The following is a 27,255-nucleotide window of genomic DNA, read 5'->3' on the forward strand; positions in this document are numbered from 1 at the left end:
GGAGAAAAAAGTATGCCCTGATAAAAGGAGAATGCAGAGTAAGACTAAAATGCAGTGCCATAATTTTAAAAGTGAAAGCAGAAATACATCCGTACAATCTTACATGCTCAGAGGTGCACGTATAACGGACTTGGCAGCATGAGGCATGAAAAGATAAGTCATTTTACAATTATGAGGGGAAACCGGAGTTGAAAGACATGAGAGAGAGTTAGTTAGACGGATTTTAGGAACAATACAGTTGACAGAGGGTTAAAAAGAATACCTGTGTAAATGACTGTTTAACTTGTACCACTTCAGCATAGAACAGGGACAAAAAACGAACGGAAAAGGGGGAGAGGAAAAAAAAAAATCACTTTCTTAGCTTTTAAAAGTGAACTGTAGAGCCTCCTCTGCCAAAGCAGTGCTGGACTGATAAGGCAGCTAAAGTGGGCAAGCTTCCCAGATTCTCATGTCCTTGAGATAGTGAACTACAGCACTTGTTAGAGAAAACCTTTAAAAGCTACCGAAAGAAATGGCAGTTTCGGAAGCCTGGATAAGGATATTTAAAAAATGTGAGAAAAAGGGGTTTAGAACTTACAACTCTTCGGGCAAGGTGAAATAGATTTACAAAGGCAGATTCGAAGCCCAAGAGGGAGTATATATATCAAATATTGACAGTTACTAGTAATATAATAAGCTTTGTTCCGGAAAGAGAATCAAAACTGACACCACATGGGACTGAGAAGGAAAAAGAATAGTTTTATAGGAAATCAAAAAATAAAAAATAAAAATGATTTCTGGTTTGCACAAGAAGCCAAAAAGGTGTATGTAAGGTATCAAGTTACCCCAATTGGTACCGTGCGGGCCACAGCCTTATAAATTTCACACGGACCACAGACATATGGTGTAGGAGTCGGTAGAGCATCAGAGAGGAGGGCAGGGAGGATTATTGTGGCAGAAAAAGGGGGACAAGAACAAAATGTTGTGGAGGAAGGGATTCAGATTGGACTTAAGGAAGGAAAAATGGCTATGGGGGTGGGGTAAGAGCACAGGATTGAACAGCTGTGAAAAAGAGCAATCAGTTGAACTACGCAGTAAATAATAAAGATGTTGACAGGTGGAAATAAGAAATAAGAAAAGCAGAGACGGAACAGTATAGTTACAATTCAGACAGAGTGCAAAGACACACACAAAGATGCAAAAGAAAAAGAACGGACACTCCTACTGACAAAAATAAGTATACCCACTACAGTTTCCCACAGGCATAAGGAGAAACGGAAATCAGAGGTTGTAATACAGCGCTAAGAAAAAGAGCCAAGAAAAGTACAGAAAGAGGGGGGGCTGTGGGCTGTTAGAGGGAAAGCATAGTGCAGAAGACTGAAAGAATACTTAGAGAGATAAGGGGAAAACAGCAATTGGACGACGGCAATCAGCTACAAAGTTGAACACCGTAATTACTGTTTCCAATAGGAAAAAAATGAGGAGGAATAATAAAAGGGACAGTCCCGAGACGTAAAAAGAATCTCGTGGATAACTGTCGCACACACAGAGTGAAGGCAATAGCAGATGTGAAAAGGTGGGGGCTGTCAGTTTTGAGGAGTGGTTATAAGAACAGAGAAACCAGAAGGATTTTAGAGGAGAGCAATCTGAAAGCGTGCTGTTCTCCTAGAGTAAAGGAAATTCCCTCGATACGGGAACATACAGAAGAGAAAAGAGCAGGATTAGACCCAGGGGACTAATAGGAGAGATAGGTAGAAGAAGTTAGGATGAAGGAGAACAGGAAAAGGGATTGGGGAGGAAAATAAGGTCGACAGAAGAAGAAAGAACAGAATACATGATAAGAACAGGGGAACAGGGATTTGAAAAGGAGGGATTAAGACAGAACACAGGGTGGGATTGGAAACAGAAAATGCGCAATCTCTAAGGATTGTTAAGCGAGAATGCTAGCATAAAGACCAATCCAAAGATTTTGAACATTGAAATAAGCTTACAGCAAACCCCAAATCGCAGTCGCCTGGATTCGTTGTTATGCTTCACTCACACAACAAGCACACTCTTGCGCACATCACGCAAATCAAAGAGACGGACAGGATAGAAGAAATTTAGGGAAGCAGGTGTGTTAGTTCAGCGCAGGGCATGAAGACAGCAAGAAGGTAAAAGAATATGAAAGATAGGGGTCAGAAAAAGTGTGCAAGTTTAGTGCTAAAGAAGGGAACCTGCAAAAAACAAAGGAAGAAGACAGAAAAGATAGAGGAGTAGGTAAAAGACAGGGGTAAGAACAAGAAAATTGGGCAGAACAATAGTGCCCAATACCCCTGAAGTGGGCAGTGTCCGTGTGAGGCAGAAGGACAGAAAGTAGCGGCAGGGAAAGGCAGGTGAGTATGAGAGAAAGAGAGAAGGAAAATAAAGTAACAGAGAGAAACAGAGAACATTTGAACGCACAAAATTAAGTATCCCCTCTTGCGTTCAAAAGAAGATAAAGAAGGATAGCGAGTACTGTCAGCGTTCGGGGTCACCACTGTTTTTAAATCCCCCCCCTTATAGACCTCTTTCTGACTCCGTCACACGGGGGACTAAAGGTACTTAGTTCATATATCAGGTTCTGTATAGTTTCTCTAACCTCCATTGTCACCCAATCATAAGGGGGTCTGTTCTGGGGTGGCATTAGGAGCCGTAATTGAAAACTAATTCCCATAACTACTGCTTACTGTTTTTCTAGATCTAGGTATATTCTGGACCATTTATGTTCCCACCTAAATCTTATTAAACATCTGTCTAAGTTTCTGCAAAGACTGAGTGTCACTTGTATGTGATCTACCTTGTAGACTAAATGTTAGGTAAAGAGAAGATAGAATCAATAAAAATAAAGACAGAGATAGGTTTAGATAGATAAGTACATTTTATTTCTTACCCAAAGACAAGTCTTCAAGTTGATACAAATACAGACATCAGATTCTGGTTTCAGCCGCACAGGGCTTCGCCGTCTGACAGAAGCTTTGGAGAGGACTCTCAAACCAAGCCAAAATCTCCCTTCTTTTATACTCTATCCTCTCCATAGAAGTGAATGGTGAGAAACCTTGCTCCTAATCTTTCTCACTTTCTGAGATCATACTTTCCCATGCGATCTGCTGTCGGATGTGCCCACCTCCTTCCGTTCTCAGCTACTGCTAATTATCAACATGTTTTGGGAAGCGTTGAGATAACAGTTTCACATCTTCCGGCTGCAATACTTTTCATACCTTTCATACTTTTCATACCATCTCATGAACTCTGTATTACCTCTGTATCATTGTATACCAAAATTATAAGCTCCATTTTATTCATCTGATCCATCATTCTTTCATTACAGGTGCTGTATTTGATTTAAAAATTGTACCAATTTGTGGCAGGACTCATTGATCAGACCTGCTTTTTGCAGATTCTCAAATATTAAATCATTTACTTGTTGTTTGGCCTAGTCAGTACTTTTTCAGTTGTTTTAGGCTGCATAGCTTTGGCCATCACTATTCCAGTGGTAGCCTTAAAGCCAGGCCATATATTAACAATTGTAACAAAAAGCAGAAATGAGGGGACAGCTCCAAACATATGTCCTAATGTCACTCGTGATGCGTGGCATTTTAGGCAACAGACGTAGTTATATGCATATGGTAAGCTCTTTGGGGGAGCAATATACATTCTTAAAGCAAATTTGTACTGTAATGCCCGTGAGCAACATCACTGGTTAAGCATCGGATACCAAGCACATACTCTTGAAAATGTGAGGACAAGAGAGTCATTGTATGGTCAGTACTCCAGGCAGTGGACAAGTGACCATAGTCTAGTTCAGTAATTGAATCTCCGATGTGCCGAATATGGAAAGACAAAGGAATACCTTGCTGTGCTCTTAACGTACATGCTGAAGACAATTCTCGCACATCTTCACTCAAGGCTTCCCTTGGCAAGCTATTTATGTAATGTCGCACTTGAAGATAACTGTATAGGTCCGTATCAGACAATCCAAATTCCTGTTTTAAAGTAGAGAATGGTTTAATGTGGCCATAGTCAGCGAGAACGTGAAATAGGATATGCCTTTTTGTCTCTATTGTTGAAAGGGAGAGGGACCATTCCCCAGTGAAAACACTGGGTTATTACAAATAGCCATAACTGGTTTCACTTTAGCAGAGAAATTATGGTTACGAATCCAGCACCATACCGCTTTAAGCTGTGGGCAGTAAGTGAGAATCTTGCAGAATGACGGGAATCCGATCTCCCAATATATGTAACAAACAACTAAAATGAGTGTAATCTGTCAGCTGGGTTTTGAAAGTAGCGACTGAAAAATCTGATTCTGGAACCAGTCATTTATGTCTCATTCCGCAAGCTACTGTTACATGGCAATACCCAGACCTCCCCATTTTGATGAAGTTTGAATAGTTGCAATGGGAAGACGGGCTCTCTTCTAGTGCCATAAATATCTTTGTAGCAAGCAATTGAGTTTTTGTTCATCAGATCTTTTCAAAAACAAAAAGGGAGCATTTGAAATACATACAGCCAACGAGGTACCAAAATCATATTATATAGGTGAATTTTCCCTAGAAGTGAACGTGGGTACGCCCGCAAGACTTATAAATGCTCCATAGTGCTCCTGAGGAGCCTGCCTACATTCACTGCATACAGTTGTGATAGATCAACAGTAATTGATACCCAGATACTTAAGGGAATCCGTGATATACGGGTGTGTTCTAACACCAAAAGGGCCTGTGATTTGGTTAACTAGTGTGAAACCAGAAAGCGAGTCGAAGGAAATGTAGGAATCTTAATATAATGAAATGTAGGGATCTGTTAATATTACCAATAAATCATCAGCATAAGCAAATACTTTGATTAAAACACCCAATACCTGCACACCAGGAATAGTCTGGTCTTGTTGATTGTAAGCTCTTTGAGCAGGGACTGTCTTTCTTCTGTGTTTGTACAGCGCTGCGTACACTTTGTAGCGCTCTAGAAATGTTAAATAGTAGTAGAGGACACAACAGGAGTTCCAAGGAAAGCAGAAAAAGCAGTGGTGACAATGGACACCCCTGTTTCATGCCCCTATGAATGTCAAATGGAGTGGCTCGCACCCCATTAATGAGCAGAAAGGCTTGTGGAGTACTGTAAAGGGCCAGAAGGACTTGATAAAACCAACCCGTAATGCCCATATGTTGTAAGGCAGAAAACAAGTATCGCCAGCCCACTGTATCAAATGCCTTCTCTGCATCCAGACTCACCAGAGAAGGCATCCGATTGGACCTACAATAGTAGTTTCCATACACTGCTCACCGATTGTCTACCCCGGATGAAACCAGTTTGTTCAGGGCCCACCAATCTGGGAAGAATTTCTTCCAAACATTTGTTAATCTACATTGATGAGCGAGATCGGATGATTAGAGTCCGCTTTGTCAGCGGGACGGCCGGGTTTAGGAATCAAGGTAACCAAAGCTAAATTGGCGTATAGTGGAAAGGAGCCTTTTTCTGACAAAGGTCCTAAAAGGTGGAAGGGGGGGGGGGGGGGGGGGAGAGAAGAGAGCCGTTTATAAAATTCACCCGAAAGGGTGGAGTGTTTAAAACATGGTTCCATAAAGGGCTGATTAGATTCCGAGACCTGTTGACAGAAGAGGGGATTAAACCCTTTGCAGAATTGCAGGAGGCCTATGAATTACCACCATCAGATATCTACGCATATATGCAAGTAAAACACTATATAACTTCTACAAGGTGGATTAAAGATAAATTAGTAGAAAAGGAAAAGCTGGAAGACATATGGGGGAAGATCGATTTATGGGGAAAGGGAATATCTAGGCTTTATGATCATATAAGAGGGTCACAATTCATAAAACATCAATATATGCTGACCTGGGAGAGGGATCTGAAACAGGAACTGGCAGACTCTGAGTGGAGAAGAGTATGCAGAGAGGTTAAAAAAGCCTCGGTATGTGTGTTATTGAAAGAAAATGCATATAAAGTACTAAGTAGATGGTACTATACGCCGGAGAGAGTAAAGGCAATGTTCCCAGAAGCCTCAGATATATGCTGGCGATGCAAGGAGGAAAAAGGCACTTTTTATCATATATGGTGGGAGTGTGCGCTTATACAGAAATTTTGGGAGGGAGTTACGGGATTATTGACAGAGGCCCTAGACACTAATTTCCCATATGATCCAAAATGGTGCTTATTGGGGTGGGGGAACCAGAAAGGAGAAAAATGGGGACAAAGGATTAAGAGGTTAGGCCTCGCGGCTGCAAAATCCATAGTAGCGGCATTCTGGAAACAAGACAAGGGACCTACACTACATAACTGGATTGGGAAGGTTAAAGGATTAATGGGGATGGAGGAGTTGACAGATAAACGGAGGGGGAGGTTTAATGCCCAGGCTAAAGAATGGTCACAACTTGATCGGATAGTGGGGAAAGAACTGTAAGGGGGGGAGATACAAGGAGGGGAACTAGGGGATGAAAGAGACTAAGGAAACGGGAGTGGGGGGGGAGGGGGAGGGGGGGAAAAAATGGAGGAGGCATAGGAGGAGACATTCTTTATTATATGTATGTTGATATTCTGAGGTTCAGAGACAGGAATGATTGTTGTTACCAGAATGCGGTATGAGACACTGTAATGTAATTTTCATAAGGTTTGTTTAATAAACTTTACAAAATTTAAAAAAAAAAATTCACCCGAAAACCCATTGGGTCCCATGGCCAACTGCAATCTGACTGATTTAATAGCCATTTGCATTCTTTGGCAGTGAGAGGCCTGTTCAGCAAGGAAGTTTCTTCATTTGTAAGATGAAGTAAACCTATCTGATCCAAAAATGTTTGTAAATGTGAGGGATCTAAAGGGGCCCCTTCCACATATAGTCTGGTAAAGTAGTATGCAGTATATTAGTTATCTGAACAGGTTTTGTGCCAACTTGCCCCTTGTCATTTTTCAGGGATTTGATCGTGCGAGGTCCTGTCCATGTTTTAACCATTCTGGCCAATAATTTCTCAAATTTGTTGCCATATCTATAAAAATGAAATTTACAAAAAAGAATGGATCAGCATATTTAAGGCAATCCATTTCGAATGCAACCCATCCCTAGTGGTTTGACATGGAGTACGGATATAAGCTTGTTTTGCCTTACGAATCTGGGATTCTAACTGCAAAATACTGGCTGATATTCTCTTTTTTGTGTGCCACAACAAAGGCTATTATGTCTCCATGGAGCACCAACCTTGTCGTAGGCCAAAACAAGGATGGTGTATCAAGATGTATTTAATTGGTTTGAATGAACTGTTCCCACTTTTCCTGAAGATATTGCCTAAATTCTGAATTAGTGTATAAACATGCTGGAAGTCTCCAGCCCGAGGAGGAGGGACCCTGTCCCAGAGCTTCCAAGTCCAACCAGACCATAGCATGATCTCACACCTCCTCAGGGCCTATGAACACAGATGTCACAGAGGAAAATAAAGAGCGAGTTATCAAAATATAATCGACGCAAGAATGTGCCATATGCCCTGGAGAGGCGTGTATAGTCACAGGTATCTTGATGAAGGGAACGCCATGTATTCACCAAGCCGAGAATTCTTTTAAAATAAATCATATCCTTAATCGCCTGTTATCTCTTCTTTCCTGCAAAATGTGTCAGAGCGATCCAAAGTGGGGTCTAACACCAGATTGAAATCTCCCAATATCACTAACATATGGGATTGATATGGCAGGCAAAGTCTGGTTAAATGTTAAGATTTAGTGCCCCTATCAACAGGACCATAAAGTGCCAATAAGATCAATTCAAGGCCTTGGAGCCACAGTTTGAGTAGGACATAGCACCCATCTTGGTCTTCACATATGAGTTGTATTATAAGATAGCCCTTTGTGAAATAATACAGCAATTCCTCCTCTTCTATTCCCTGAAGATGAGTAATAAGCCTTCCAAATCATTAAGGCGTGACTCCTGAAGACGCAATATCAGCTTTATGCCTTTTCAGAGAGGTTAAGATTTTACTACCTTTTATTGGACAGGCTATACCGCATACACTCCAGGTAACAATACAACTAGTAGGAACAGTCATTGACTATAAAACATAACAAGTCTAATATAAGGTGTGCTTCAAGAGAAAGATCCGAGCGCCCAGCCTCACCCGAATCTGTGAAAAGAGTACATGCAAATTTCTCCACCACAAGAAAAAGAATGTCACATAATATAGTTTTGTGTCACTTTTAAAATACCAGAGGTGGTCATCCCAAATAAGAATGATGGCAATACCAGATATCCAAGCAGTTCCCAACCCCTCCCACTCTAACCCAGCCAATGTTTCACCCCAAACCAGAAAACCCTATACTAGAATAAAATACACCCACATATCCTTCCCCAATCAAGGGGGAAAGATGGAAAATCACACAGAGAATGCACAATGTAGTTTTTCTCGAAGGGGTTTTGCGCTTTCAAATCGCGATTTTCCAAATATAAGCTTGGCTGCTGTGTTTTGAGCGGTCTGTAGTTTGAGTTACTCTTTGCATCCCGCATAAATTCCATTGCAGTAGTCAGCATGGCTTAGTACCATTGATTGTATTAGGTTGCGGAATGTTGCCCTCAGGAAGAATGGTTTTACGCGTTTGAGTTTCCACACTGAGTGGAACATTTTCTTGATCGTAGAGTTAACTTGGCTCTCGAGTGTGACACCGAGGATTTTCAGGCTATCTGAAATAGGGAGGGTGCAGTCATCTGGTCCCCCTTCCTTCAGCAGGCCAGGGTCGACCTGTTTAGCTCGTTGGATTCGATGTGGGCCAAGGTATTCAGACTAACGGTCTTGTCCATACTCAACTTGCCCAGTTTCTTCAGCTCCTTCCTGGTAGCAGCCACTCAAGCTGTCTTAACGGTAGTGGTCAAACAAAAAGTGCCACAGCTCCAATACTTTTATAGGTAAAAGGCTTTTATTCACACAGGCTTAGTCACACAGTCTTATTCTTGTTCCAGCTTCATCACCACATGACAGTTCACAACTTCAACTTTCTATATTCATTTCATCAACATAGTTCAAGTCCCCTTCCCAGGGAGATTTAATCCCAATTCAACCTTTCTCGGCACTACCTTCTGTCTTCGGGTAGTTTGCTGGCTAGCTTCCTCCACAGGTTCCTTCTAAACTGCACCAACTTCATTTCCCCGGTCTTAAATAGTTGAGGCAACACTAGCGATGAAACCTTTTACCTTACCAGCTGGAGTCTGTGCTAACGCCGAAACCTCCATGCTCTCCACCTCTACCTCCTCATCTGCTTCCCTTTTATCCCATTCCATAGCCTCCTCCCCACAGGGTTCCCTCAGCTGCCCCTCATCTCCTTGATCAGAAACCATCTCCCAATCACCCCCCTCTATTTCTCAGAGCCCTGTATTGGAACTGGTGGGTTCTAGGGATGGTAGTTCCTACCCTTAGTTAGTAATCTAACCGGCCTTTTGGCCACTAGGAGGCAAATCTTCTGTTTATAAAGGAACCTGTGAGTGAAATTTGCTCTTCCTCAAGAACACACTTTTCTCCGGCCTCTGCCTTAACCTTTCCTGAAGCAGGCTCCTCTCAAACCCCTCACAGTACCAACTGATCCTTTGCTTGTGCTGTTTTTGCTTCCCATCCAGAACAGAACAGTAAACAGCTTTTGAAATCAATACCAGTGTGTTTAATCTTTTAAAGAGAGACATTTGAACAAAGATGAGATTTCAGTATTAGACAAGGGTTTGTCTTTCACACCCACACCACTCTACAATGCATTCAATACTAGATCTGAACTATCCCGCTTTGCACAAAAATGAAAGATTATTTCGAAAATAAACTACTAATTCTAGTGACCTTTCAATTGTGAAAAGAGTAGATGGATTCCTCCAGGAAATCCTCATCCACTGATCACGGCATATAAAAGTGTAGTCATGGGGGACATAACAGAGTTAGAGGGTAAGAATAAAAACATTTTTTATAATCTTAACAGTCAGGAAAAACAGGCAATTAAGTCAGGATATACATATAAAACCTGCTGATAAGGGTGGGGGTGAATGAGAAATATAGAGGTAGATCCAACTGTAGTTTCAAGGCTCTGTTTTGAAACCACTTTCAGTATGGTAAAATTATGTATCATACCTGATAATTTTCTTTCCATTAATCATAGCTGATCAATCCATAGACTGGTGGGTTGTGTCCATCTACCAGCAAGTGGAGATAGAGAGCAAACTTTTGCCTCCCTATATGTGGTCATGTGCTGCTGGAAACTCCTCAGTATGTCTATATCAAAGCTCCATCCGCAGGACTCGGCACTTAGAGAATTACATCCACAAAGGGACACTCTGCCCAGCTCACCACCGCCGAAACGGGGAAGGGGAATTAACCCAGCTCATCCCCACACAAGTGGGGGAGGGGAATCCGTCCAGCTCATCCCCGCGGAGCGGGGGAGGGACACCACCCCGCCAATGCAGGGGGATCTGGCTTATCCTGCAACCGCAACCGCGGGAGGAGCTGACTGACCCTAACACCGCCGAAGCGGGAGGGGTACAAAGCTGCCCTACAGCCGCACGAAGCGGGAGGGAGCGCCGGCAGAATTTATGTCTCAATCCAGCCCTGTAAAAAGGAGGTGAGAGGAATGCAGCAGCTCACTGTAACACAAACTCGTCTCAACTCTTGAAGAATCCAATTGAAAAAACTTGAACACAAAGTCCTCCTGAACAGGAACTGAAGACTAAACTTGAACCTGAAAGGCAACCAGAATATAAACAGTACAGATATCTGGGAGGGGCTATGGATTGATCAGCTATGATTAATGGAAAGAAAATTATCAGGTATGATACATAATTTTACCTTCCATATCATCATGCTGATCAATCCATAGACTGGTGGGATGTACCGAAGCAGTACTCACCCAGGGCGGGACATTGAAATCCCTGACCTCAACACTGAAGCTCCAAACCAGGCCTCCGCCCGAGCAGCCACATCCAAGCGGTAATGCTTGGAGAAGGTATGGGCCGATGCCCAAGTTGCCGCCTTGCATATCTCTTCCAAGGAGACGGACCCGGCCTCTGCCATCGAGGCCGCCTGAGCTCTAGCGGAGTGAGCCTTCAGCTGGATAGGCGGCACCTTCCCCGCGGCCACATAAACCGCCGCAATGGCTTCCTTGACCCATCTTGCCACCGTAGGCTTAGCAGCCTGCAGACCCCTACGAGGACCTGCAAACAGGACAAACAGATGATCCGACTTCCGGAAATCATTGGTCACTTCCAAGTATCTGATGATGACTCGTCTCACATCCAGATATTTGAGAGCAGAGTATTCCTCTGGGTAGTCCTCCCTACGAAAGGAAGGGAGACAGAGCTGCTGATTCACATGGAAGCGAGAAACAATCTTGGGCAGGAAGGAAGGCACTGTGCGAATAGTCACTCCTGCCTCAGTGAACTGCAGAAAAGGCTCTCGACATGAGAGTGCCTGGAGCTCGGAAACTCTTCTGGCTGAAGTGATAGCCACCAAAAAGACTGCTTTCAACGTCAGGTCTTTCAGAGATGCCCTCGACAAGGGTTCAAAAGGCGGCTTCTGCAAGGCTCTTAGCACCAGGTTGAGATTCCACGCAGGCACCACTGAGTGCAGAGGAGGGCGCAGGTGATTAACTCCCTTGAGAAAACGCACCACATCTGGCTGCGAAGCCAGGGAAGCACCCTTCAGGCGGCCCCTGAAGCAAGCCAGAGCCGCTACCTGGACTTTAAGGGAACTGAGCGACAGGCCTTTCTCCAGACCTTCTTGCAGGAACGCCAACACTGAAGAAATTGGAGCAGTGAAGGGAGAAAGTGAGCCTGCTTCACACCACGCTGCAAAGGTACGCCAAACCCTGGCATAAGCAGTAGAAGTAGAGCGCTTCCTCGCTCTCAGCATAGTGGCGATGACCTTGTCTAAGAAGCCCTTCTTCCTCAGACGCTGCCGCTCAATAGCCAGGCCGTAAGACCAAAGGGGGAGGGATCCTCCATCACCACGGGACCCTGATGCAACAGGCCCTGCTCCACTGGCAGTCGCAGAGGGTGGTCCACTGAGAGCCTGATCAAGTCCGCATACCAGGGACGTCTGGGCCAGTCTGGACCCACCAGGATTATCCGGCCCGGATGCTTTGCCACCCTGTCTAGCACCCTGCCCAACATGGGCCAGGGCGGGAACACAAAGAGAAGCTCCTGTGTTGGCCACTGTTGGAGAAGAGCATCTACTCCCAGGGATCGAGGGTCCCGTCCTCTGCTGAAAAAGCGCGGCACTTGGCAATTGGCCGATGACGCCATCAGGTCTAGGCTCGGCTAGCCCCAGCGCTTCGTGATGTCCAAGAACGCCTGAGCCGATAACTGCCACTCTCCGGGATCCAAGGTATGGCGACTGAGAAAGTCCGTCTTGACATTCATGACTCTGGCAATGTGGGCCGCTGACAGCTGCTCCAGGCTCGCTTCCGCCCACTAGCATAAATTCATGGCCTCCTTGGCTAGAGGGGCGCTCTTGGTACCTCCTTGGCGGTTGACATAGGCCACAGCCGTGGCATTGTCCGACAGGACCCTTACTGGCTTCAACGCCAGTATCGGGAGGAACTGCAATAGCGCCAACCGAATGGCTCTGAGTTCCAGGAGGTTGATAGACCACTTTGCCTCTGCAGGAGACCAGAGCCCCTGCGCTGTCCTTCCCAAACAGTGGGCTCCCCAGCCCGTCAAAGAGGCGTCAGTCGTGACGACAATCCACTCCGGGGTTACAAGAGGCATCCCTGCAGACAACTTGTCTGTCTTCAGCCACCAGCTCAGCGCCTTGCGCACTGCTGGATCCAAGGGAAGGCGCACAGCATAATCCTCCGACACCGGAGTCCAGCGCTGCAGCAGAGAGTGTTGAAGTGGTCTCATATGAGCCCTGGCCCAGGGCACTACATCCATCGTGGCCGTCATAGAGCCCAACAGCTGCACATAGTCCCAAGCCTGAAGGGGAGAGGCTACTAGGAACTGGTCCACCTGAGCCTGAAGTTTGACAATCCGATTGTACAGCAGGAACACTCTGCCCACTTGGGTGTCGAATCGAACTCCCAGATACTCCAGGGACTGAGTTGGGCGCAGCTGGCTTTTCTCCCAGTTGATGATCCACCCCAGGGAGCTCAAAAGAGCAATCACCCGGTCCACAGCTTTGCCGCACTCTGCATAAGAGGGGGCTCGGATCAACCAGTCGTCCAGGTAAGGATGGACTTGTACTCCTTCCTTTCGCAGGAAGGCCGCAATGACCACCATTACTTTGGAGAAGGTCCGCAGAGCAGTAGCCAACCCGAACGGGAGGGCTCTGAACTGGAAGTGTCGGCCCAGGACTGCAAAACGCAAAAGAGTTGATGAGGAGGCCAGATGGGAATATGCAAGTACGCTTCCTTGATGTCCAAGTATGCCAGGAACTCTCCTGCCTTCACTGCCGCTATAACAGAGCGGAGAGTCTCCATGCGAAAGTGCCGAACTTTCAAGGCCCGATTGACCCCTTTGAGGTCGAGGATAGGCCGTACAGAACCTCCTCTCTTTGGTACCACAAAGTAAATGGAGTAACGTCCCTTGCCAAGCTGACTTTCTGGCACCGGAACGACCGCACCCAGGCGGATCAGATTGTCCAAGGTCTGCTGCACTGCCACAGCTTTGACCGGAGACTTGCAGGGAGAGAGTACAAACCCGTCTTTTAAGGGTCGGCAGAACTCTAGCTTGTAGCCGTCTCTGATGACTTCTAGCACCCAAGCGTCTGAAGTTACTCTGGTCCACTCGCCCAGAAACGAGGACAGGCGTCCTCCAATCTGCACTGGGCCATGGACCAAGACCCCGTCATTGGGTACGAGACCCTGGGGGAGGACCGGAGGGCGTACCTCCGGGACAGCGGTCTCTGCGAAAGGAATGCTGCTTGGGGGAGAAGTTCCTCTTGAAGGAAGAGGAGGCAGAGGAGCCCGACTTGCCTGGGCGGTACCGACGGACCTCTTGAAACCGTCCTCTGGAGTTACCGGGGCGAGCACTGGTCCGAGCCCTGGCCTCTGGTAACCTCTTGCCCTTAGACGTGCCGAGATCGGTCACAATTTTGTCCAGCTCGACCCCAAAGAGCAGCTTGCCTTTAAAAGGCAACTTAGCCAGGCGGGACTTAGAGGCGTGGTCCGCAGACCAATGCTTCAGCAATAGCCACCGCCGCGCAGAGACTGTCTGAGCCATACCTTTAGCTGAGGCTCTCAAGACATCATACAGTAAGTCTGCCAAATAAGCCAAGCCCGACTCCAGGGCCGGCCAATCAGCCCTCAAGGAAGGATCCGAGAGGGAAGCCCGCTGCACAATCGTCAGGCACGCCCTGGTCACATAGGAGCCGCAAACTGAGGCCTGCAAACTTAAAGCAGCTGCCTCGAAGGACGACCTTAAGGCCGCCTCCAATCTTCTATCTTGGGCGTCCTTTAGGGCTGTGCCACCTTCCACCGGCAACGCCGTTTTCTTAGTCACCGCAGTGATTAAAGAATCCACGGTAGGCCAAAGAAAGGCCTCCCGTTCACTTTCAGGCAAGGATAGAGGCGGGACATAGCCCTAGCCACTTTGAGGCTCGCTTCCGGGACATCCCATTGAGCCGAAATTAAAGTGTGCATGGCATCATGCACGTGGAAGGTTCTAGGCGGGCGCTTCGTCCCCAGCATAATGGCGGAGCCAACAGGGGCTGAGGGAGAGACGTCCTCTGGAGAGGAAATCTTCAAAATGCTCATGGCCTGCATTAACAGGTTGGGCAAATCCTCTGAGCGAAAGATCCGCGCTGCAGAGGGGTCATCCGCTCCATCCGAGCGGGAATCCGTCTCCTCCAAGGAATCCCCAAAGGACCGTTGGGAGAACTCAGATACGCTGCCCTCATCTACATCAGAGGAGACAAAGTCCTCTAAGGCCTGGGAATCCACCCGGGGGCCTCAACCCCTTTAATCGGACAAGGAAGCAGGGGCAGCGTTTTGCATAAGGAAGGCCTGATGCAGCAGCAAAATAAACTCGGGGGAGAAACCCCCCAGACTGTGCACTTCAGCAGCCTGGGCCACAGCCCTAGACGCACCCTCAACCAGCGCTCGCAAGAGCGGGGGAGAAACATGCTGCGCATCCAAGATGGCGTCCGGCGCGACAGTCCGTGAAGGAGCCGCGCGGAAAGAACGGCGCTTAACTTTAGCCGCTTTTTTGCCGTCGCCCGAATCAAGGGCGGCCATGGCATTAACGTCTCCCAGCTCAAGGGCAGTCCAAGAAGAAGCCATCTGAGCAGAGTGGCCGGCCAAGATGGCGGAGGCGAGCAGCAGGGGATGGGCGTTTATGGCAGGAAAAACCGCCGCGCCGGAGGGAGAACCGGGACACTGACCGGCCTCCAAACTGACACCCAACAAGGGCGAATCAGACTTTAAGGCCCCCGCATCCCCGCTAGAAGCGCACACGCGGTCCGGGGAGCGATTCTTTGCGCCCTCGCCCTCCGACGCCATAGGCCACGTGGAGATCGATCGGGGAACCCCCTGCCCGCTATAAAAAGGTAAAGATTACCTGTTTCTCGCTCCGAGCTGTAACGAACTGGTGTCCCAGTGAGTAGCTGCAATAAACGTTTAAATAAACGTCGAAATAAACGCCCTTAAGGACATCCAAAATTTCTTTTTTTTTTTTCAACGGAGCCAGCGGGAGGGGGGAGAAAAGGAGGGACCTGGCACCACCAGGTTTGCACTTGCTCAAGAAGAGCCCTCAACAAAACCTAAAAATTAGGCTTGGAGACCTAGCCAGAGCTGCTGCTGTGTGTGACCACCACCTGCTGAGATAGAGAACATACTGAGGAGTTTCCGGCGGCACATGACCACATATAGGGAGGCAAAAGTTTGCTCTCTATCTCCACCTGCTGGTGGATGGACACAACCCACCAGTCTATGGATTGATCAGCATGATGATATGGAATCAACTTTTTAAATTTTCATTTTCAAGACCAATGGTTCCTAAAATACCTTCATATGTGAAGGACTCTGCAGATTGATTACCTTCTTATCAAAATCAGATTTTAGGGATGAATTCATTCTAGCCACCTTGGATGTTGAATCCTTGTATATTAAACAAAAAAAAAAAAAAACAAAGGTGGAAGAAAGCCAACAAGTCCAAAAATGATCATTTCTGAAACCATGGTAGTAAGAGAACCAAATGAAAGTTTATTGGGACCCTACACAGTCCATGTTTCAGCAACACGGACTGTGTAGGGCCCAATAAACTTTCATTTGGTGCTCTTACTACCGTGGTTTCAGAAGTGGTCATTTTTTTGACTTGTTGGCATTCTTCCACCTTTGTTTTTTCTGGTTTGTTTGTGGAAGTATTGGACCCCCCCCCCCCTTCTTCTATTATTGAATCCTTGTATATTAACATTCTGCAATCATAACCTTTGCAAATTGTTAGATAAAACGTTTGTTCAACACCACTAAAAGGAAGATACCAGTTGAGTTTGTGATTTCTACCAGAAATAGCAATTTTTGCTTTGGCCAGCAATTCCTAAACTTGGTCCTGGAGGCACCCCAGCCAGCCACGTTTTCAGGATACCTACAATGAATGAGAGAGATGTGCATGCACCGCCCCCACTGCATGCAAATTTCTTTCATGAATATTAATTGTGGGCATCCTGAAAACCTGACTAGCTGGGATGCCTCCAGGACCAGGTTTGGCAACCACTGGCTTTGGCAATAGATTCTTCTAGCAGATGAAGAGGACAGTCACAGGCATATTGGCACCATAAATAGACAATCGTGGCTAAATTTGAAGAGAGATTTTTAACTGCCCATGTATACAATAGGCAACTTTTAGCCTATAAAAGATTTATCAATGAAATTTTGTTGTATGGAGAGATACAAAGAAGGAACTTTTGGATTTTTATGATTGATCAACAAGCTGGATCTTAATTTGGGATTCCAGATTAAAGTGATTACATTTCTGGAAATTCTTACTCAAAATGACAAAGGCAGACTGACTACATTTATAGGAAACTAACTAAAGTTAACAAAATGTTACACTTTTAAGACTTGCCATACTAAGGCCAGAGCTCTTAAATGTAATCTCACCTACAGCCAGTTTAACAAAACTGAGGTTAGGGTTAAATGGTCATTTCTCTCAATGAAGGAAAGTGAATAGTGGAGTGCCACAGGGGATCGATACTATTCAAAATATTAACAAACTAGGAAAAAAGGCCCGTTTCTGACACAAATGAAACAGGTGCTAGCAAGGTTTTCCTCAGAGAGTGTGTGTGAGAGTGAGTGTGTGTGACAGAGAGTGAGACTGTGTGCGAGAGTGTGTGCCAGGGGCCCCCTCCCTCCCAGTTTCAGGGTCCGCCCGCCCCCCCATCCAAGTTTCAGTGTCTGCCCTCCCTCCCACCCACTCAGTTCCAGGATCATTGCCCCCTTCTCCCCCCCCCCCCCCCCCCCAGTTTCAGGGTCCGCCTGGCCCCCCCTCCAATTTCCAGGGTCCGCCCTTCCTCCCACCCAGTTCCAGGGTAGTTGCCCCCCTTTCTCCCCCCCCCCCAGCCACCCTGTGATGTTTAAGTGAAAAATTAGGGAGCTGTGTAGTGTAACAAAAACACACCTGCAACGTTGTGAAGCCGACTCCGTGGCTTCATTGAAGTGAAGGGTTGGTAAGGTTCGTCAGATTAGTCAGTCTGTCACCATCTCTCGGCCCCGCCCTCGCGCCTCTGATAGGTCCGCCGCTCTCGACGTCATCATGTTTTGACGTCCGCGATGTCATCACGTTTTGACGTCGAGGGCGGCGGACCTATCAGAGGCGTGAGGGCGGGACCGAGAGAGATGGTGACAGATTCACGAATCTGACGAACCCTTCACTTCAGTGAAGCCACGGAGTCAGCTTCAGAACGTTGGAGGTGCTTTTTATTATAATAGAGATAATATGAAAATAAGAAGAGGTGATTAAATTTGTAGATAACAAAACTATTAATCATGGTTGTTAAAACTCATGCGGACTGTGAAAGATTTCCTCTGCAAGTACCTGGTTATGCTGAGAGCTGATGAACAACACGCAGGCAATTTGGAGGTCTATGACGCCAATTCAGTGCATACTGAAACAGACTATTTGAAGACCCACTGGTCGGAGATTACAGGGGGTCATCTATATTAAAAAATGAGCCTCCCTCCAACCGGAAGGTCATCTGAGATGGATACTTTTTGAGTGGCTATGCTCTGCTGAAGCAAGACAAAAACATGTGCCCCGCTATGACTGGGGAGCCAGCTGGACTTCCGAGAACAGGGTTGGACAGGCCTGGGATGCTAGGCTTCAGGGGCCTGAGTGCAAATGGGAGTACGCTGAGTGTTGGTAGTATCTGTACGCTTTTTAATGAGTCAGCAACATCTTCCACTTTCTCTCTAAACAAGTTGTTCCGTTGACACGACATGTCCGACAACTTCTCGAACCACTGGTTCCAAGTTAGAGAGACACAAAGCAACGATAGTCTGCACATCCCCACACCCATTCCAGAGAGCATGCAACATCAAAAGTATCATAGGTGCCCCAGCCACATAATGCCTACACTCCATCTGCTTGTTGGCCAGCTGAAGCTTTGTGACCTGCTCCAAAGGGTGAGTCCGCCAGAGTCGGTGTACTGTTCACCAGAGATTCTAGCCTCATGTAGCGCTAGTAAGACTGGATGCGGGCAACTAGCATCAAGACCTGAAAAGTCTTCCTCCTAAACAAACCCAAAGTTCTAGCCTTGTGCCCTGGGGGGGTGCCAAGGCATGAGACAGAGAACTCTTGGCCTGCTGAGAGCGGATTTGACCACCATGGAGTTGTGTGGCAACTGTGCCTTTGCGAATCCGGGAGTCTTCTGGATACGATATTGTGTAGCTTCCTTCTTAGGTGCAACCTCCACTGTGAGGATAGACTCCCAGTTCTTCAACAGTGCATCATTAAGGATAGGGTGCAATGGTACTGTGACCCCTTCGTTAGGGGGAGACTTATAGCCCAGAACAGACATCTTTGCTCCAGGCTCCTCCTCTGCCTCCAACTTAAGTGGAATGGCTGTCTCCATCTCACTCACAACGAAACTGAAGACAGCACCTCTGGTGGAGCTTTCCATCTCTCGAGGTAAAGGATCACATGAAATTCTATATGACTCCTCCAATAAGTAATGTGGATCCTCAGCTGACTCGCATGAGTGATCCCAATCAGTCTCCACCATACTCAGGAGGTGAATGAGTCTGCACCAACCTCGCTCTGGTGGAATGATGTCCACGTTCAAGATTTGAGGGGCAGCCCTACTCTCAGATTCTGCAGACGCTTCCTCCCCTGATGCTAAAGGTGGTACTGCCTGCCGAGACACTGACACCCTGCGAGGTACTGGCATCAATGGAGCCTCGGAGAAGGCCTGGTGCTGTTCCGGCAGAGGAACAAGCGCCATTGATGCCAAAGCAGGAGCCCTCTACAGCAACTGCGCCAGCTCCTCCCGAAGCATGCTGCAGAACCTCTCATCAAAAGTAGGCATCGACAAAGGCATGGGAGCCGGGGCAGAGGCAGTCTGAGAAGATGTCTGTGCAGAACCAGTGGTGGGGACTGGGGCGCTCAGCGACTTTCACACAGCACCCCTTCTAAGGAGGAGGAGTGCTCGTCTCAGTGCTTCTCAAGTATCAGGGATATTGATGTCCCAGTGCTCCCAGCACCGTGTGTCAAGGAAGATCGATGCTTATGCTTCTTGGGCTTCCCTCTATGCATAGAGCCTCGAACATCCAATGCCAATGACGTCGAATCCGTATGGGTCCGATGCTGACCGGTCCCTGGCCTGGTAACAGCGCTCAGTGTTAAGGTAGGTGGAGACCCATTCAATACCGGTGCACTCCCAGTGGATGCTGAAGTCGGAGCAGCCATGGAAGTCAATACCACCGGTGCCAGAGTTGACAGTCCGGCCTTCGAAGAGCCAAATAGATGCTCCAGTTGCACCAGAGTTCTCATCTGCATTTCTAAACAAAGATCACAGAGGCGTTATGATCTGGCCCAAGGCACCAATTGCGTGGGTCTGTGGCAGATTTCACACACCTACACTTGGTGTACCTCTTGAAACCACTGGGGTCTTCTGTGACATTGAAAATCTCGGCTAAATTAAATTCCTCAATCTTGAGCTGATTAAAAAAAAAAAGAAAAGAAAAACAAAACAAGGAAGCAGTGTTCAAACTGAGGACAGAGCTATGGCCTAAATGCACAGCTACACATGAAAATAAAGAAAACTTTAAAGATCTAAAAAGAAAATCGTAATAAATAAAGGAAATGGCAAAAACCGAAAATGAAGAGGAAAATGAAAAAGATGAAAATACCTACATGGGAAGGCACTCATACGAAAACAAGTAGCACAGTGTGAGGGAGAGAACATGAAAGACTGGATGACCCATGCAAACGAGTCAGGCAGGAAGGCACCAACGCATGCATGGTGGGACACTGCTAAACCTTTCTACCTTACTAGTCAGCATTCACAGTGGGCTCAGGCAGATGACATTACCCAGATGTGAGAATAAGAAGCCCTGCTTGTCCTTGGAGAAAGGGGCTCTGCCCTGGTCCGGCCGTGGCCAGAGGCATCAATCCTCTGGAGGCTATATCCCTCCGCTGACTGAAGAAGAGATCCGCCTTCATACTGGCCCATGTCACCATCAAGGCGAAGAGTGGAGGCCCCCCAGTGGTCCAGAATGAGCTGAAAGGCCAGATGCCCCAGCTCCTGCTCCCCTGGATCCAAGAGAGAGAGGCTGAGAAAGTCCACCTCACATTGTCCTTGTCTGCAAAGTGAACCACTGAATGGGCTAACAAATGAGTCATTGGGTACGAGTAGCTGCACATCATCCACGTAAATGCAGAACTGAGTGTCCATCGATCAAATCAGCTCAGCTAGGAGCTTCAGATAGTACTGTAGTGTACTATGTCATATGTACTGTTATTTAAATATTTTTACTGCTATAATTGTCTATTGCTTAAGTTTGATTTATTCTTACTTGAGTGAATTCTTTCAAAAAGGTGGTAAATAAATCCTAATAAATAAATCAATAAAATAGGTGACAGTATCAATCCTTATGTACTGCTTTTAGATTTTTCCCCTGAAGCAGCCCAACTGTGGGCAAAATGTGGACCACGTCAGATGGTTGCAATAATAAAAAAAAAAAAACTGTATGCGAGAACCACTCTCTGGGATCTACTCTCTTTTTTTTTTGTTCATATTTTATATTTAGGCCTCTCAATTTTCTTTTATGGAGAAGTAGCCTAGTGCTTAAACCAGTGGGCTGAGAACCAGGGAATCTAGGGTTCAAATGCCACCGAAAACTCACTGTGAGCTTCAGTAAGTAATCCTCTACTGCCTCAGGTACAGCTCAGACTGTACACCATCTGTGAACAGAGAAAAAAACCTCTTTGTACCTGAATATAGTTAAGTAAATCCAAAAAATAAAATCGCTGAACATAATCAAGTTAAATCCAAAACATCTTCCTTCTCCTAGATTGGAAGCCCTCCGGGGTTAGGCATATAGCTACAATACCTGAATGTCACCTGTCTTGAGCTAAGAAATGAAAACAAAAATGAGAATGTTATAATGCTTTTGTATTATTCCATGCTGTGACCGCACCTTGAATACTGTGTACAATTCTGGTCAACACATCTCAAAAAAGATATAGCGAAATTAGAAAAAGTACAGAGAAGGACAAAGAAAATGATGAAGAGGATAAGACAACTTTCCTAAGAGGAAAAGCTACAGCCGCTAGGGCTCTTCAGCTTGGAGAAGAGACGGCCGAGGGGAAATATGATAGAGGTCTACAAAATACTGAGTGGAATGGGTAGATGTGAATCATTTGTTTACTCTTTCCAAAACCACAACAAGGGGGCATGCAATGAACCTATTAAATAGTAAATTTAAAACAAACTGGAGAAAATATTTCTTCACTCAACGTGTAATTAAACTCTATTTGATGCCAGAGAACGTGGTAAAAAGCAGTTAACTTAGTAGGTTTAAAAAAGTTTGGATGATTTTCTAAAAGTCCATACATAAGCCGTTATTAACATGGATTTGGGAAAATCTACTACATATTTGTAGAATAAGCAGCATGAAATGTTTTACTGTTCTGGGATCTTGCCAGGTATTTGGGACCTGGACTGGTCATTGTTAGAAACAAGATACTAAGCTTGGGCTTGATGGACCTTCAGTCTGTCCCAGTATGGCAACACATATGTTCTTATGAAAAACAGCTCACTTCCATTTTCATTGCACCTAGAAGTACATAAGTACATAAGTAATGCCACACTGGGAAAAGACCAAGGGTCCATCGAGCCCAGCATCCTGTCCATGACAGCGGCTAATCCAGGCCAAGGGCACCTGGCAAGCTTCCCAAACGTACAAACATTCTATACATGTTATTCTTGGAATTGTGGATTTTTCCCCAAGTCCATTTAGTAGTGGTCTATGGACTTGTCCTTTAGGAAATCGTCTAACCCCTTTTTAAACTCTGCCAAGCTAACCGCCTTCACCACGTTCTCCGGCAACGAATTCCAGAGTTTAAGCATGCATTGGGTGAAGAAAAACTTTCTCCGATTTGTTTTAAATTTACTACACTGTAGTTTCATCGCATGCTCCCTAGTCCTAGTATTTTTGGAAAGCATGAACAGACGCTTCACATCCACCTGTTCCACTCCACTCATTTTATATACCTCTATCACGTCTACCCTCAGCCGTCTCTTCTCCAAGCTGAAAAGCCCTAGCCTTCTTAGTCTTTCTTCATAGGGAAGTCGTCCCATCTCCGCTATCATTTTAGTCACCCTTTGCTGCACCTTTTCCAATTATGCTATATTTTTGAGATGCGGCGACCAGAATTGAACACAATATTCAAGGTGCGGTCGCACCAGGGATCAATACAACAGCATTATAACATCCTCACACCTGTTTTCCATACCTTTCCTAATAATACCTAACATTCTATTTGCTTTCCTAGCCGCAGCAGCACACCGAGCGGAAGGTTTCAGTGTATTATCGACGACGACACCCAGATCTCTTTCTTGGTCCGTAACTCCTAACGTGGAACCTTGCATGACATAGCTATAATTCGGGTTCCTTTTTCCCACATGCATCACCTTGCACTTGCTCACATTAAACGTCATCTGCCATTTAGCCACCCAGTCTCCCAGTCTCGTAAGGTACTTCTGTAATTTTTCACAATCCTGTCGCGAGTTTAACGACTTTGAATAAACTTTGTGTCATCAGCAAATTTAATGGCCTCGCCATCTCTAAATCATTTATAAATATATTAAAAAGCAGCGGTCCTAGCACAGACCCCTGAGGAACCCCACTAACTACCCTTCTCCATTGTGAATACTGCCCATTTAACCCCACTGTTTCCTATCCTTCAACCAGTTTTTAATCCACAATAAGACATTTCTTCCTATCCCATGACCCTCCAATTTCCTCTGTAGTCTTTCATGAGGTACCTTGTCAAACGCCTTTTAAAAATCCAGAGATACAATATCAAACGGCTCCCCTTTGTCCACGTTTGTTTACTCCTTCAAAAAACTGAAGTAAATTGGTCAAGCAAGATTTCCCCACACAAAAGCCGTGTAGGCTCAGTTTCACTATGATGGTTTCAATGCCTCTTATCTATTTATGAGAAAACAGCAGAGCAGAACATGAAGGCCTCTAACATCTTAGCAGGTCCTAGTAAGAATTTATCACAAAAAAAATGACTGATTTACAGTACACACAAAGAAAGTATGGCATTTATTCACTAGTAAAAAAAGGCCCATTTCTGACAAATGAAACAGGCGCTAGCAAGGTTTTCCTCGGACTGTGTTTGTTTGAGAGAGAGCGTGTGTGTCATAGAGAGAATGAGAGAGCGAGACAGCGTGTGTGTGTGTGACAGAGAGATAGAGTGTGATAGGCAGGGAGTGTGTCAGACAGTGAGCGAGTGTGAGCCCCCACCCCCCTCTCTGGTCTCAGGACCCCCTCCCCACCTCCCTGTCCCCCCTCCAGCCATCCATGTCCAGCAACCCTCCTCTCCCCCTGCAGCTACCCATGTCCAGTGACCCTCCCCTCCCTCCAGCTACCCAGGTCCAGCAATGCTTCCCTCCCCCCCCCAGTCCAGCGACCCTCCCCTTCCTACCCCCCCCCCCCCCCCCCCGCGCATCAAACCCCCTCTCCATCCGCAGCTGCAAGTGGTAACGCTGTCCGGCCGCTGCTGCTTCTCCTGTTGAGCAGCAGCGGCCGCTTCAAAAAGAAAAGAAGTGATTAATGTTTTAAAACCCAGACCAAATCATTCGCAAATGCCCCGGGGTCTTCCTCCAGGGGCAATGACGTGGAGGCAAGAGGAGGAGCGGCTGCAGAGACGGCGTTTTAAGACTCGGGCATTTGTGAATGATTTGGGCTGGGTTTAAATTTATCGCTTCTTTTCTTTTTGAAGCGGCCGCTGCTACTCAACAGGAGAAGCAGCAGCAGCCGGACAGCGTTACTACTGGTATCTGCGGGTGGCGAGGGGGTGTTGATGCGCTGGGGGGGGGGGGGTGTTGATGTGCTCGGGTAGTGGGAGGGGGGTGTTTGGGTGATGTGCCGGGGGGGGGGGGGGTTCTGTGGTGCCGCGCTGGTAGTTTTTTGATGCGTTGCTCCCTGCCACTTGCTCCGAAGTGCCAGGGAGCCGCGCAGTGACAGCTGATTCCCAGGCAGGGGGAGGAGTAGGGAAACACATTGGTTGGTTGCCTTGCCTCTCACTGTTCCGCCCTCGGCGTTATCACATTTTGACGCGACGGCGGGCCACAGAGAGATGGTGACAGACTGACGAACCTAACAAACCCTTCACTTCAGTGAAGCTACGGAGTCAGCTTCAGAACGTTGGCAGTGGATGAAGTCTAGATCTCTACTATAATTATTATAGTAGAGATCTAGACTTCATCTGTAAGCAGATAAGCAGAAGATTAAATACAAGACTGTTCTGCAGCAGACTGCACTACAGCCAGATGAGAACCACTGTGGAGATGGCACTACTGTGGCCGACAAGGTGAACAAGCTTCAAAGTAACAGCTTAGTTACTGTAACTGGTGGTACCGTAACGTTAACACCCCCCCCCCCCCCAAAAAAAAAAAAAAGCTTTCTACTTATAGTACTCCTGGGATAACTGTATACCACAAGGTACTGCAAAAGCGTGTTGCGGGGGTTCTGAGAAAAGATGGCGAGGAGCAGAGAAAATGGGAAGTAAGACTGAGCCTAGTGAGGGATTCAAGCTAAGATGGGGAGTGAAACAGTTATACACAATAATAAACAAATTCTGTATTATTATTATTTTTTGCAAAAGAATACCCCCCCCCCCGAGATACTACTATATTAGTAATCAGAACTTCTGACAGTCGGCGATAAGCGATACTAGCCGGTTGAACTAAATTGAGGAAGAGCATCCACGTCTGCCGCCCCACTCGACGTTTTCCTCCCTATTAACAGAAAGATTAAGAAGCCGGGAGGAAAGACGAGCCCTGATCCTCCCCTAACGGATTTTCCACTGGGACGGCGAGTCTCTCCCTACGCAGTTTTCACTCCTTTCCTCCAAAAATGGAGATTTACTGCCATGCCCCACCACACGAGTGAATATCAGATCACAGGCAGCTGACAAGTCCTGCCTCCAGGCTCCAGCATGCCTTCCAAGCACCACCACCGAGAGAAAGGGCTAAACGAGCGGTACAGTGCGAGTCACGCAAATAGCAACAAATCTAGAGAGAGACGTATTTTGTCCAACCCACCCAGAATCTCCTTCCTGCGGTCTGCATGCGGCTGGTCGGTGTAGACCCACTCGAAATCCTCCCGGGGCACGCGGTTCCCCATCGCTGTAATTATACTTGAACGCAAGACAATGCTCGGCTGGGGACTCCGATCTTCACTCCGCCTGCCACAGTGCCACTGCCACGCCACGCCACGACGCCGCCGGCTTTAAGAAAAACCGGAGAGGTGGAGGAGGAGCAATCTGACGTCAATCAGAGACAGGCCGCCCACCGCCCCCTATGCTTATCCCACCCTCATTCTCCCCATCTCCCGGCCTGGTTTCCCCCCCCCCCCCCCTATAACGCCGCCCGACGCAGCGAAAAAGCATAGGCTTAACGTTGCAACGTCGGTTTTTCTAATTCATGTTTTCCTCTCACATTCACGACTTCTCTGGCTTCTAATCCCGAGGTGCGCAAGAGAGAGAAGCCGGTTTTCCAGAAGCCGGTTTTCCAAGAGCTCTGAAGTCTGAAGGTGTTGGCCGCCCTATTATAAAGGGGGCGGGGCCACTCAGTGAGTGCCTCAGGTAGATGCAGTAAACTAAGCCAGCAACGTGGGTTTTAAACTGGTTCCAGCCAGTTTAACGTGCAAGTAATAAACCAGGACATGTACAAAAGGGCAATGTCCTGTCACAGTAGCAGCTAACGAAAATGGAATGCAGATGAGCAAATTAGTATTTATAATGTGTATAATAATTGGTATTATAATGAGATGCACTACTACTACTACTACTACTACTACTTAACATTTCTAAAGCGCTACTAGGGTTACGCAGCGCTGTACATTTTAACATAAAAGGACTGGCCCTGCTCAAAGAGCTTGCAATCTAAAGGACAAGTGAGTAGTCAATTCGATAGGGGCAGTCAAATTGGGGCAGTCTGGATATCCTGAAGGTAAGAGTTAGGTGCCGAAGGCAGCATTGAAGAGGTGGGCTTTAAGCAGAGACTTGAAGATGGGCAGGGAGGGGGCTTGACGTAAGGGCTCAGGAAGGTTGTTCCAGGCATAGGGTGAGGCGAGGCAGAATGGGCGGAGCCTGGAGTTGGCAGTGGTGGAGAAGGGTACTGAGAGGAGGGATTTGTCCTGTGAACGGAGGTTTCGGGTGGGAACATAAGGGGAGATGAGGGTAGAGCAGTGGCGTAGCCAGACAGTCAGTTTTGGGTGGGCCTGAGCCCAAAGTGGGTGGGCACAAAATTTTCTCTGCTCCGCCCTCCCTCCACCACTATACCCACCATTTCTCCCTCCTCTCCACCCCTATGCTACCATTTCTCCCCCTCCCCACCTATCCCCTCTGTATGCAGCATGTGTCCCTCCCCTCCACCTCATACACAGCCAAGACTTCTCCCTTCCTCACCCCTCCACCCCTTTGCTGCATCTCCCTCACCCACCAACCAAGCCTCATCTTTCCATCTTCCCTCCCCCCTGTGCAGCTGCTGTGTCCCCCCCGTCTTCCCTCCCCCATGCGACATCTCCCCCCCCCCCCCCCCCCGTGCAGCTGCAGCATCTCACCCT

At 46.9% G+C, this 27,255-nt stretch overlaps 1 protein-coding gene across 1 annotated transcript in view; it reads right to left on the minus strand.

Annotated features, from left to right (window-relative positions):
• DEGS1 (delta 4-desaturase, sphingolipid 1) overlaps positions 1-25,889 on the minus strand; it is a 68,280-nt gene extending 42,391 nt beyond the window's left edge. The window contains 1 exon segment of the mRNA XM_030195963.1: positions 25,731-25,889. Coding sequence (XP_030051823.1) covers positions 25,731-25,812 — 82 coding nt within the window. The 5' untranslated portion in view covers positions 25,813-25,889.
• Positions 25,890-27,255: the final 1,366 nt, after the last annotated feature.

Source organism: Microcaecilia unicolor, chromosome 3 (assembly GCF_901765095.1).
Source record: "Microcaecilia unicolor chromosome 3, aMicUni1.1, whole genome shotgun sequence".
Classification (NCBI taxonomy): domain Eukaryota; kingdom Metazoa; phylum Chordata; class Amphibia; order Gymnophiona; family Siphonopidae; genus Microcaecilia; species Microcaecilia unicolor.